General features: G+C 44.4%; 1 protein-coding gene across 2 annotated transcripts; it reads right to left on the reverse strand.

The window, feature by feature from the left end:
- Positions 1 to 824: 824 nt before the first annotated feature.
- Positions 825 to 3,991, reverse strand: GZMH (granzyme H). 2 transcript variants are annotated; one of them, XM_005560994.4, is made up of 5 exons: positions 3,877 to 3,991; positions 2,579 to 2,726; positions 1,934 to 2,069; positions 1,462 to 1,719; positions 825 to 1,086 (listed from the first exon to the last, which is right to left on the reverse strand). In XM_005560994.4, exons 1-5 carry the CDS (start codon positions 3,929 to 3,931, stop codon positions 943 to 945), a joined length of 741 nt encoding a protein of 246 aa, XP_005561051.3. In that variant the 5' UTR covers positions 3,932 to 3,991; the 3' UTR covers positions 825 to 942. The 2 variants fall into 2 exon arrangements, with proteins under 2 accessions (XP_005561051.3, XP_015309151.3); XM_015453665.3 differs by having other exon boundaries at positions 2,579 to 2,739.
- Between the last annotated feature and the right edge of the window lie 9,709 nt (positions 3,992 to 13,700).

Below are 13,700 nucleotides of genomic sequence, written 5' to 3' on the forward strand. Positions count from 1 at the left end.
CCTTGCCCAGGTGGAAGGTGAGAGCTGGCTCCTCTGATCAGCATCAGATGGGCTGGCAGCCCAGGTCTGGCTGGAACAAGCAGTGGAGAAGAATTCACACAGAGCTGGGAACTCTGTTAGCGAGATGAGAGAGAGACTGGCTTCAGAACAGGATGAGCTAGAAGGGAAAGAAACTGGTATCCAGGGCACTTGGGTGAAAAACACTTGGGAGCTGGGAAGGCCAGTCAGGAAGGAATAAGGTTGACTGAGCTCAGGGCTGGGCCTGGGGCAGGGAAATGGGACCTAGGTGCAGAGGAGCATCTCAACCTCCTAAGCCGCAGGCAGACCTGGCTGTGGGAGAAGCCTGCCCCCGCTGGAGATACAGGAAATAGGTAAAAGGAAACTGGGTACTCACGGCATAGTTTCTTGGAAATGGGAAACTGGGTACTCACGGCATGGCCCCTGGCCTTCCGGGTCCCTGGAGTTAGTTCCTTTCCACTGCCCCGCTCCATTCTCTGCTATGTTGTTAGGGGAGTAGGTGGTTGGTTTAGGGATGGTAAGAAATTCCTAAGGTCCAGAGAGGTTTATTTATTTATTTTTTGTGAGGGGAGGGGGGGTGAAGATTGTTTATAATGGAGTTCAAACCAGCTCTGACAGAGGGTTCAGTATCAAAGACATGTGATTGAGAAATTGGTGAAAAAACTGTACAGCATGGAGTTTAGGGAGGAAGGAGGGCTGGGGGAGAAAGGAAGAAGCAAAAGCCGGAACTGTCAGCAGATGGCTGCCTGGAGCAGTGTTGTGGCATATTGAAGATGGTTCAGTGAATAAATAAGACTTCAGTCATATTTATGCTAGAGATCCATTTATTACAGTCCTGCAACCCCGACCGCCCACCCCTTGGGGATTCTTGCCTCTGTCCCAGAGATGGTCAGGCCCAGAGGAAGGTTAGTCTCATGCCTGCTGTTAGAGGCATTTCATTGTTCTCTTTATCCAGGGCAGGAAGTGTGAGACCTTCATGTAGACTCCTGGAGGTGTCCCGTTTATGCGTCCATGGGAGAAAATACCTTGGGCCACACGCTTACACACGAGGGGCCCCCCGGAGTCCCCCTGTGAACAGAGAGAGGAAAGACTGAGCTGGCCTTCCCTAGGATGGTTGGTCTCTGTTACGGATTTTGTGAGACGTCAGTGCCAGGCAGGCCTTGTCACCTCCCTGAGTCCTAGGTCTCTAGCATGGCCCTGGCTGTGCTTTCTGGCTCTCCCCAGACCAAGCCTTTCTCTGCAATTCTCACGGACACTTCGGTGATAAGTGACTGTGAGATGACAAATCCCTCCCCTCCAGCCACCCCAGTCCACCCAAGGAGTGGACACAGGCTGCCCAAGCTCTGGGCTGAGAGCATAAGGATCTGGCCACTGCCATACCCCAGAACTCCCTCAAGTTCCTCTCTCCCTGTGGTCTTTCTGGGTAGGGGCTGGAAATCCAACCTTGAAACCGGTCTTTGTCATCTTTGGATCCCCCACACAAATCTCAGTGGCTTTGCTGTAATTGGCATGGAAGAGACGTTCACACTCCCAGTCCTTCTGCACTGTCAGCAACACTTCCTGCAGTGTGGTTGCTAAAGTGCCCGTTGAGACACGACCCCAGCCGGCCACACTGCACACTTGCCCTGGCTTCACCTGGACCTTGCTGCTAGGTAACCTGAGGGGCTGTACAGCTGTGGTCCGCTTGGCCTTTCTCTCCAGCTGGTAGGGAAGAAGCAAGAAAGTCCAGGTCAGGCAATGGCCTTCTGGGCCCCGACAGAGTGATGGGGCTGCACAATCTTCCCTCTCCTCTAAGGCATAGGAACTGACCAAGAGGTCAGGATGGAAAGGAGGGAAGAGCTCGTGTCACAGTGGCCACAGTGGGAGTGGAACCAACTGGACCAAGAAGAGCAAGAGTGGCAGGAGTGTGCCTCACCTGCAGTAGCATGATGTCGTTGGAAAAGTTCTTAGGATTATAGGCTGGGTGGGGGATGGCTCTTTTCACAGGGATAAACTGCTGGGTCCGCTCCTGTTCCTTGATATTATGGGCCCCCAAGGTGACATTTATGGAGCTGCACAGAGAGCAGAGTGAGGATGGGGGCGGAGTCACAGAGGATACAGCCCAGGAGTCGTAAAGAGCAGATGACAGCTAGGGCAGGGTGGGGCTGCAGCTGAGGGGAAGTTGAGGGGACAGGAGGGCTCCAGGGCTGAGTGACTGTGCCCTCTGCTTCACAAAGACATGAAGAGTAGGGCTTCTGGGGGCTCTCTCTTGCCTTCAGGAAATATCATGAAATTGCTCGAGTTTGCATTTTGATCCTTAATGCATGGATTCAACCTTTACCACTGCTTTATTTGGCCAGTGTGTGAAACTGTGCCACTTGCTCTGACCTCTGACCCTCTGACCCTGTCCTATTTCTCATCCTCTCTTCATCCTAGTCCTATTCCCAGGTGGCTGCTCCAATGAGCTTTCATGGGCTTGCATTACCAGGAACTCTGGAAGCTCCCGTGGGCTGCAGTCCCCAGAAGAAAACAAGGGTCCCTGTAGGGGGGGCTCAGAAGGTGAGCTGGTGTTGCTCCTTACCTTCCCAGGCAGTGAGCAGCTGTCAGCACAAAGTCCTTTCTCACTAGGATGCCACCACACCTCTTCTTACTCTTCTCATCCAGAAACTGAACAAAGGCCATGTAGGGGCGGGAGTGGGGCTTGGCCTCATGGCCCCCGATGATCTCCTCTGAAAGGAAAGGCTGGAAGATAAAGTAGCTGGGGATGGCTGCGGTCAGGAGAGAAGGCTTAGGATGACAGTGATTGACGGTGAAGTCTTTTGTGTGCTGCAGACAGTGAGGGAGGGTCCTCCTGAGCTCTGCAGGCAGCACTCCTTGCAGGCAGAGTAAGCTTTTCTGAACTTTAAGTCTCAGAACCTTCTCTCAGAAAGAATGGGCAGTGCTTGACTTCCGCATCCTACTGCAGAAACATACATGGAGGAAGAAAGATCTATTTTCACAATGGTAGAGCCCCAGAGGATCCTGGACTGTACTTCCCAGGCTCCTCCTTTTTAGTGAGTCTCTCTGATCCCTCTGAGCCTCTGCTGTCCTCCGGATTGGTGCCATTTTCTAATGATCTACCCATGAGCTTCTGGAGTTGGATTTTCTAAAATTCTCATGTGCCAGGGCCTAACACATTCTACGTTCTCAGTAAGTGTTGTTTGGTGCGTAAATGAATAGCCTCCAATTAGCCTTTAGCTGAGGTTTAGTGGGGGTAGTGCTGGTGGGACTGAGGACCTCAGGGATATTAGAGGGAGTACCACCAGGTCAGTGGAGTAGCTGAGGGCCTGGAAAGGCAGAAGGGAGTGGAGAAACCAACTAAAAATGAATTGCAAAGCCTAGGTGGAGCCAAGGTAGAGGGAGAGCTATGGATACAGTCATCTTGCCGCCTCTGAGATAAGTTGTACCATGGACTTCTCTCCTGGGCAGGGGTGATTGGGTGGGGGCATTGAATAATTTAAGTGGTTCTTAAGCTGGGTCCAGAGATAACTCCTATGACTGCAACTTGGTGTCTGAGCTCCTCTTTCCTGGGTTGGAGTGTAGAATAATAATTACTTATCTTTTTCAGCTTCACATTCCCCACCAAATGCCTTTCTAAGAACAATCCACATTCCAGGTCATAAAGGAGAGGTCTAGGGAGAGGCTAACACCTATTAAACCTTTTAGCGAACACCCTTCATTTTTGGATCTTTGCTGAGTCTCTATCTAGCCTCAGATTTATAAGTCTGGGTGTGGAATAGGAGCTGCGCTCAGATTGAGGAAAATTCCTGACCAGTGCTCATAGGTACAGGGTATCTTATAAGATGGGTTCAGGCCTCTAGAATAGGGATAGTCACTTACCTGTCCCAGCCCCAGGGGTCAGAAGAAAGGCCAACAGGAGCAGAAATGGCTGCATTTTCTCAGGAAGGCTGCCCGGGTCAGAGCTGTTGGTGTTGACTCCTTTCAGAAACAAAATGCTGGAGGGGGATGAAGGAGGGATTGGTACAGAAACCTCAGAGACCTCCTAGGCTTGTCCCCTTCTGGTTTTGATGGGTGTCATTATAAGGGTGGTTTATTAAAATTCTCTCGTTTGGTTTAAGTCGACACGGCACTGTCACCACATTTACACCCCTGCTGCTGAGTAACAAGGTGAAAGCAAGAATAAAGAACAAGGAGGTGGAACTGTTGAAGTTGTGGCTGCAGCCAGCAGAAAGGCTGGTACCGCAGAAGCTCCTTAGTGACTGAGAAGAACCAAGAATGTCTCCTTTTCTCAGTTCTTGGCTCTTTTTCTACTCAGATAAAATCATGAATAATTATTTAGCAAGCCAGATCCAGGGATATGAGAGTCATGACTCTTGCCGTTGAAGAGTTGATGGTTAGCAAGAGTGGACTGAAAATCTGTGGTTAGAGCACAAGATGGTAAGGGCCATGGTGGGGAAATCTGCTCGTTGGTGTGAGATGGAGGCTGGACTTGCCTTACCAGTATGCAGAGTTGCACACACCCAACAAATACTCCAAAAGGCAACCCATTCCTATCTTACCACTATCTTGGATTCATATTGTTGGAATATTTAGAATCCCCTCTTTAAATATAAATATTCTGTGACAAAGATAACTTTTGTATTCCACAGTTCTGCACACAAGTTCTGGACTTGATATTTATTGAACCAAAATTAGTCATCATTGCGTCCACTGAAGTGTAGTGCTTTATGCTTTGGTTATTTAGCCCTCCTTAAGCAGAGGTAGGGACTGTTCCACTCCATCCATGCTGCTTATGAATGAGGAGGGGATTTCCCTTGAGAAATGCTAGTTGTTGTTGCCAGGTGATGGAAAAATGGATGCTGATCATCCTGATAATAACTGTCCACTAAGGCCGGGCATGGTGGCTCACGTCTATAATCCAAGCACTTTGGGAAACCGAGACAGGTGGATCACGAGGTCAGGAGATGGAGACCATCCTGGCTAACATGGTGAAACCCTGTCTCTACTAAAAATACAAAAAAATTAGCTGGGCATGGTGGCAGGTGCCTGTAGTCCCAGCTACTCTGGAGGCTGAGGCAGGAGAATGGCTTGAACCTGGGAGGCGGAGCTTGCAGTGAGCTGAGATCGCACCACTGCACTCCAACCTGGGTGACAGAGTGAGACTCTGTCTCAGAAAACAAACAAACAAACAAACAAAAAAACTGCCCACTAAGTATTCTCTCAGTTTCCAGAGAGCCATGTCTCTGATGTCCCTTGGCTCACAGTCATGGGCTGTCCATAAACAAAAATGTGTATATATACATATGTTTGTATATTTATGTATATGTATATATACAAATATATATGTATAGTTAAGTAGAGAACATGTAAATGATAACATTAAAATTACCGAGAATTCTACCACAAGAGATCATTATTAATGCTTAAGCATCTTTCCTTCTACTATTTTTCCAGGTATTTATAAGGTGCTATTCCTGCTATTACTTTAACTGAATTGGGATAGGACTTTAGGTGATAATCTATTTTGTGATGAATTTTCCAGGTGTTCTTTGAGCTTCTTATATTTGGATATCTAGATATCTAGCAAGGCCAGGGGAGTTTTCCTCAATTATTTCCCCAAATAAGTTTTTCAAGCTTTTAGATTTCTCTTCTTCCTCAGGAACACCAATTATTCTTAGGTTTGGCTGTTTAACATAATCCCACATTTCTTGGAGGCTTTGTTCATTTTTTAAAAATTAGTTTTTCTTTGTCTTTGTCTGGTTGGGTTAATTTGAAATCCTTGTCTTTGAGCTCTGAAGTTTTTTCTTCCGCTTGTTCTAGTCTATTGTTGAAACTTTCCAGTGCATTTTGTGTTTGTCTAATGGCTTTCATTTCTAGAAGTTGTGATGATTTTTTCTTTATGACATCTATTTCTCTGGAGAATTTTTCACCCATATCCTATATACATGTATATATATATTTTTAATTTTTAAAGTTGTTTTTCACCTTTCTCTGGTATCTCCTTGAGTAGTTTAATAATCCTCTGAATTGTTTATCTGGCAATTCAGAGATTTCTTCTTGGTTTGGATCCATTGCTGGGGAGCTAGTGTGATCTTTTGGGGATGATATAGAACTCTGTTTTGTCATATTACCAGAATTACCTTTCTGGTTCTTTATCATTTGGGTAGACTATTTCAATGGAAAGGTCTGGAACTCAAGGCCAGCTGTTCAGATTCTGTTATCCCATGGGGTGATCCTTTGATGTGGTGCTCTCCCCCTTCCCCTAGGGGTGGAACTTTCTGACAGCTGGACTGTATTGGCTGTTATTACTCTTCTGGGTCTAGGCTCCCAGTGGGGCTACCAGGTTCCAGCTGGTGCTGCGGAATGTCTGCGAAGAGTCCTGTGATGTGATCTGTCTTCAGGTCTCCCAGCCATGGATATCAGTACCTGCTCTGGTGACGGTGGCAGGGGAGTGAAGTAGACTCTGTGGGAGTCCTTGGTTGTAGATATGTTTAGTGTGCTGGGTTTCTTGAATGCTGGCTATGCTAGCAGTAAAGTTTTCATGTGGACACACTCAGAACCTCTGGTTAGCCAGGATGTTGCAGGCATTGGAATTAGGTGTTATCTTCTCCTTCCTGGGTTCAGGGTTAAGAAGTGGTGCTTTCAAGAGAGCACCAGCTGCGGTGGTAGTAGAGGGATCTAGGCTTGCCCTAAGTTGGTCAGGGTAAGAAACCAAGTTTCTCAGATCATGGGTGGGGCCTTGAAGCTCCCAAGTTTCTATCTTTTGTGTTTGGTTACCAGGGTGAGTAAAGAAATACCATCATGTTGGGGCAGCGTTAAGCGGGTCTGGGCTCAGTGTCTCCTTGGGTGGGGTTTGTTGTGGCCACTGTGGGGGATGTGGGGGTGGTTCTTAGGCCAATGGGGTTATTTCCCAGAGGGGATCTTGGCTACCTCTGCTGTGTCATATAATTCACCAGGGAAGTGGGGGAAAGCTGGTAGTGAGAGACCTCACCCAGCTCCCACACAGTTGGCGAGGCCAGTCTCACTCCCAAAGTGCCCCACTCAGATCTTGCCCAAGGCTGTGAGCTTTCCCACTGAGAAAGCAAGCATGACTTTCAGATATCACCCCTCCCCATCTGCCCACTTCAATGGGAGGGACTTTGCTTCTGAGTTCATGTGCTCATATTGCCAAAGCTCCCACTCGTCCCCCAGACTCCATTAAAGAAAATTTGTGTCCAATTGAAACCACTACCAATTTCAATTGGAAGCTTCCTTCACCTGGTGACCCCTCCCCAATTCCACTGGCTACCTTCCCTGAGAGCTCCTGTGACATATAGTCAGGAATGGCTTCCCTGGGCTCAAGCTGAAGACTGTAAGTGCCTGTAAGGCACTTCCCCTGATACTTCTACTTTTATATTTTGTGTGACTGCTTACATTCGTTTTAGTTCTAGGTAAAGTTAAATTCTTCCTTGATCTGGATTTTCAGATTCCCCATTGGGGATGTGTATTCAGAGGCAGGTTTTTTCCCTCTCACACTTTGGGAACTTACAGTTTTTCACCTGTTTTGCAAAATTTGCTGCAGTGTCCTGTTTCTTTCAAAGGATCTGTGAATTCCTTTGGTTTTCCTGGTGTGTTCCTGTGGTGGTTCTTGGAGCAAAAGATCACAGTGTGAGTCTTCACATACTGTTGTGTCCATCTAAGTGGGATTTGCATGTGCCTTTAAAGAAACCTGACTCATGAAGGACTTCCCATTTTTTGTACTGCCATGATCATCAACGCATTATTACTGTCTCACACTGTTTCTTCTTAGTGTCTCTCATCCTTCAGATCTCACCTTGTACTGGTATTATTATGGATCCTAGTAACTTGTTTAAAAAACAGCAAATGCTTAAACTCTCTTCCTTTGAGTCTCATGGGGTTGGAGTGAAGTTGTTGGTTTGGATCCTTGCCCAGGTAGCTTTCAGATCCAGCCCTCATCTTCCTTCTGTTCTCTGTGACACAGTCTACATCACACAGATTTCTCTGTCTGGCAGCTCTGTCTTTTTGGGCCAAGCCAATGGTTGGTGCTGATGAATGAGGGTCTTTTTCCTTCCCACTCTTTCTTCTTAGCTTGAGGACTACTTCAGGATGACTCCTCTGCTCTCCTCCTGGCTCCAGCTCTCACCTGGCAGGCTAGATATGGTTTCGTATTCTGCCAGGTGATCAGGGTCCTGGCAACACTACTTGCTCCCTCCATGCCTCCAGCTAGGTGTGGTAGTGGCTTCCTGGTATTGCTAATCTCTGGGTTGATTCATTTTACCCTCTTTGGCTTCTCTCATGTAATTAGTTCCCTGTAATAAACTCCTTCTGTTTGCAAATATTTGGAGTGGTTTCTGTTTTCTTGGACCCTGACTAAGACACTCTTAGGGTATTGTATTAATTTCTTAGTGCTGTTATAACAAAGTATTACAAACTGGTGGCAGCAGACAACAGAAATTGATTCTTTCACTGTTCTGGAGGACAGAAGCCCGAAATCAAATATCAGCAGAATTGGTTCTTTCTGGAAGTGTCTGGCAAAGTCTGTCCCATGCTTCTTCTAGCTTCTAGAGGTATCTAGCAATCCTTGCCACTCCTTGGCTTGTAGATGCATTGCTCCAATCTCTGTATCTGTTGTTGGGTGATGTTCTCTGTGTGTCTGTGTCCACATTTGCCTGTTTTAAAGTGATGCCAGTCATTTCATTAGGGTCCCTCTTAATCAAGTATGACCTTATTTTAACTTAGTTACATCTGCAAAAACCCTGCTTCCAAATGGTGTCATGTTCATAGGTGGTGGGTGAACATAAATTTGGGGGGACACTATTCAACGCAATACAGTTGGATTTTAGTTTGAGTCTTTCGTTCAAAAAACAAACCAAGGATTTAGTTAGAGGTAATTAATTTTTTTTCTGAGATAATTCCAAGAGACTGGAGCAAGGAAGTAGGAAGAATGAGACAGGGAAAATAAGGAGAGCTAACCTTGAGTGCATTACCGAGCTACCTACTGCTGTGGGCATCTGGAGCTGAATACTGCTGGGGACTCTTTGAGAATCCATAAAGAATGGATGTCAGCATTGTCTTTCCAAAATTCAGGAGGCTGGGTCATTTGCCTGATAAGTCCCATTCCCAGTTGGTTGAGTGTTGTCTCTAGGAGCATTAATTCTTTCTCACTTGAGGGCTAAGACTGCTCTTTGACAGAGCAAATTTTTACAGCTCCAGAGAACATCCTGAGAGAAAAGCTGAGAGGTGCTTGGGTGCCTGGGCACTCGAGGGGCAGCTCAAGGCACAGTGGGCCAAAGTGATGTGATGCAAGGAAAATAATATCTATTTCCAGGGCTATCTATCACCATCCTTATTATCCAGGTCTGGCCTGTGTCTCATGGAGGAGATGAACTCTCTTTAATCAGTTTACTAAGGTTTCTTCTTTTCGCTTGTCACTGCTTCAGTGTTCTGAAGAGGCAAGGTCCCTCCCCTGGGGCTCCTGCCACTCTCATTCACTCTTTCCAGCGTGGCCGCTCTCTTCTGCATCTTCACCTCCTCTGATAATGGAAGAAGACTTGACTCATTGGCTCTGAAGGAAAGTTAAAAACAAGTCATGTTTTATGTTTCTTTTCTCTTTCTTTTTTAAATTTATAGGTTTTATTATTGACAGTACCTATTATGTGTTTGTTGTGTTAGTGATGTTTCCACACTTATCTGATTCGGAATTTGTACAGCCACCTTAGATTGGTGGTTTTGTTTCTGGTCCACTCACCTAGTGGCTGGCTGATGGAAATAACATCCTGAGGTAACTGGTCTAGGTCCCCAGGAACTGTGTGTGGTGTACTAGATGATACCGGCTAAGCTGGCTCACTCCACATGCTGAGTATAGGTACCAGGGAGAGATTACGTATATAGTTTGTCATTTGGGGTCAGATCAGGGGGTCTAATGGCAGTCAGGGCTGGGTCACAGGGTCAGAAGAACACAGATGTGCAAAACATGTGAGCTGGGATACATTTTCTCTAATATTTTGAGGAGAGCTCGTGCCTGTAAGCTGGGGGATATCAGAGCTTATCACATTTCTAACTGGCCTGCCTAACTATACAATCAATAAGCAACTGAAGATTGTGGGCAAAGTAAATATTGTTATGGTTTTAAATGACTAAAACAATAAATTGTTATAAAATAATGGCCAAAAAATCTGTGACTTGATTATGTTAAAGTTGATTGAAATGAAACACTGTAAGAAGTGCAAGAAAAAAACTTAAAACGTGCCTTATAAAGAGTACATGGCTAATTAGTTTGCTGAATAAATGAGAAAATACTCTATATCATAACAACAACGAGAATTTACTGAGTCCTTACGTTTTTAAGTACTTTATGTTCATCCTATCATAGAATTATCCCAGCAATTATGTAAGGTAGGTATTGATACTATCTCTATTTTTACATGAAAAAGTTGTGATCAAGAGAAGTTAAGAAACTTGCTCAATCTCACACTATGAGGAGGGAGTAGCCAGGGTTTGAGCATCACAGTTTGATTCCAGAGCATCTGATATTAACCACTACACCACCAAATTCCCTGGAATCTGGAAAAAAAGAGGGTCAAAGATTTTTCTAGAGCTCTTATGGGGCCCTTTTCTGTGTAAGACTTACAGATACTGGAGATGAGATTCCTTGGCTCTGGTGGAGGAGACAAAAGCACTAGTGATTAGGTAAGAATGGTGAAGGTCATGCTTAGAGGAATGGAAAGAGTGGTGTGGAGAAATGCAGAAGAAGGTGTGCTTCAACACGAAAGATTTTAGTCATATAAAACAATAACAAAATTTACTTTGCCCACAAGCCTGCAATTTGATCAGGGTTGGTGTGGATGGCTTGTCACTGCTCCCCTCCATGTCAGCAGGGGTGACTTGAAGCCTGGAGGCTGGAATCGTTTGAAGGTTCACCCATTCACAGGTTCAGCAGTAGATGCTGGGAGCTTCGTATCTTCTCCATGACGGCCTCCCTGTGTTGCTTCACTGCACAGGATTGTTTCTCACAACCTGATGGCTGGCTTTCCCAGAGTGATCATCCTCCCAAAAAGTGAGCCAGGCAGAAGCTGTGTCCTTTTTGTTACCTAGACTTTGAAGTCATATGGTATCCATTCTATAGTATTCCATTGCTTGGAGCAATCTAAAGCCCCCTCCCAGATTTAAAAGAAAGGGACATAGGCTTTGCCTCTCAGTGAGAGGAGTGTTGAAGTCATGTAAGAAGAGCTGGTGGGATGGGAGATGTGCAGTGGCAGTCATTACAGAAAGTACAATCTGCCATATTGCTTTAGGTGCATGAAGGATTTGTCAGAGAAGAGTTGAAACTACTATGATTGGTATAAGCCTTGGGCTTAGTTTTTTGATAGACTGAGGTCTGCTTTGTCTAAACTTTGTGTACTATGAATGGAAGGAGGGTTTGTTTTCCAGAAAGACAATCTCTTTAGTGAATTACTAATTCCATGTGAAGTAAAAACTGATGCCAGGGAGTCAAATAGTATCCTCACATTTCTGTCTAGGACACATTTCTGATATCCTTGTACAATAGTCTTCCTTTATCTGTAGTTTCAATTTCTGCAGTTTTTGTTACCCATGGTCAACAGTGCTCTGAAAACAGTAAGATAGTTTAAGAGAGAAACCAGATTTACATAACATTATTAGAATATATTGTTATAATTGTTCTAGTTTTTAAATTTTACTTTAAGTTCTGGGATACATGTGCTGAACATACAGGTTTGTTGCATAGGTATACATGTGCCATGGTGATTTGCTGCACCTATCAATCTGTCATCTAGGTTTTAAGCCCTACATGCATTAGGTATTTGTCCTAATGCTCTCCCTCCTCTTGCCCCCCACCCCCCGGTAGGCCCCGGTGTGTAATGTCCCCCTCCTTGTGTCCATGTGTTCTCATTGTTTAACTCCCACTTACGAGTGAGAACATGTGGTGTTTGGTTTTCTGTTTCTGTGTTTGCTGAGAGTGATGGTTTCCAGCTTCATCCATGTCCCTGCAAAGGATGTGAACTCATTCTTTTTAATGGTTGCATAGTATTCCATGGTGTATATGTGCCACATTTTCTTTATCCAGTCTATCATTGATGGGCATTTGGGTTGGTTCCAAGCCTTTGCTATTGTAAATAGTGCTGCAATAAACATACGTGTGCATGTATCTTTATAGTAGAATGATTTCTAATCCTTTGGGTATATACCCAGTAATGGGATTGCTGGGTTAAATGGTTCTAGATGCTTGAGGAGTCACCACACTGTCTTCCACAATGGTTGACCTAATTTACACTCCCACCAACAGTGTAAAGATATTTCTCCTCATCCTCATCAGCATCTGTTGTTTCCTGACATTTTAATGATTGCCATTTTAACTGGCGTGAGATGCTATCTCATTGTGGTTTTGATTTGCATTTCTCTACTGACCAGTGATGATGAGTTTTTTTTTTTTTTTCCCCACGTTTGTTGGCTGCATAAATGTCTTCTTTTGAGAAGTGTCTGTTCATATCCTTTGCTCATTTTTGATGGGGTTGTTTATTTTTTTCTTGTAAATTCGTTTAAGTTCTGTGTAGATTCTGGATATTAACCCTTTGTCAGATGGATGGATTGCAACATTTTTCTCCCATTCTCTAGGTCGTATGTTCATTCTGATGATAGTTTCTTTTGCTGTGCAGAAGCTCTTTAGTTTAATTAGATCCCATTTGTCAATTTGGCTTTTGTTGCCATTGATTTTGGTGTTTTCGTCACAAAGTCTTTGCCCATGCCTGTGTCCTGAATGGTATTGCCTAGGTTTTCTTCTAGGGTTTTTATGCTTTTAGGTTTTATGTTTAAGTCTTTAATCCATCTTGAGTTAATTTTTGTATAAGGTGTAAGGAAGGGGTCCAGTTCCAGTTTTCTGCATATGACTAGTCAGTTTTCCTAGCACCATTTATTAAATAAGGAATCCTTTCCCCATTTCTTGTTTTTGTCAGGTTTGTCAGATGGTTGTAGATGTGTGGTGTTATTTCCAAGGCCTCTGTTCTGTTCCATCAGTCTATGTATCTGTTTTGGCTACTGTAGCCTTGTAGTATAGTTTGAAGTCAGGTTGCATGATGCCTCCAACTTTGTTCTTTTTGCTTAGGATTGTCTTGGCTATACGGACAATGTTTTGGTTCTATATGAAATTTAAAGTAGTTTTTTTCTAGTTCTGTGAGGAAAGTCTACCATTGACTTTCCTGGTGTCCTGTTGGTAGTTTGATAAGAATAGCATTGAATCTATAAATTACTTTGGGCAGTGTGGCCATTTTAATGATATTGATTTTTCGTATCCATGAGCATGGAATTTTATTCCATTTGTTTGTGTCCTCTCTTGTTTCCTTGAGTAGTGGTTTGTAGTTCTCCTTGAAGAGGTCCTTCATGTCCTTTGTAAGTTGTATTTCTAGCTATTTTATTTTCTTTGTAGCAATTGTGGATAGGAGTTCACTCATGGTTTGACTCTTGGCTTGACTATTATTGGTGTACAGGAATGCTTGTGATTTTTGCACATTTATTTTGTATCCTGAAACTTTGCTGAAGTTGTTTATCAGCTTAAGGAGTTTTTGGGCTGAGATGATGGGATTTTCTAAATATACAATCATGTCATCTGCAAACAGACAATTTGATTTCCTTTCTTCATATTTGAATATGCTTTATTTCTTTATCTTGCCTGATTGCCCTGGCTAGAA

Source organism: Macaca fascicularis, chromosome 7, assembly GCF_037993035.2.
Source record: "Macaca fascicularis isolate 582-1 chromosome 7, T2T-MFA8v1.1".
In the NCBI taxonomy this organism is placed as follows: domain Eukaryota; kingdom Metazoa; phylum Chordata; class Mammalia; order Primates; family Cercopithecidae; genus Macaca; species Macaca fascicularis.

Bases quoted from the DNA above. Each gene is read 5' to 3' on its own strand.
- GZMH (XM_005560994.4), bottom strand. From the start codon at position 3,931: ATGCAGCCATTTCTGCTCCTGTTGGCCTTTCTTCTGACCCCTGGGGCT. The intron at 2,070-2,578 runs GTAAGGAGCAAC...CTCTCTGTGCAG, and splicing joins GCTGCTCACTGCCTGGGAAG to CTCCATAAATGTCACCTTGG. The intron at 1,087-1,461 runs GTTGGATTTCCA...CTCTGTTCACAG, and splicing joins TGACAAAGACCGGTTTCAAG to GGGGACTCCGGGGGGCCCCT.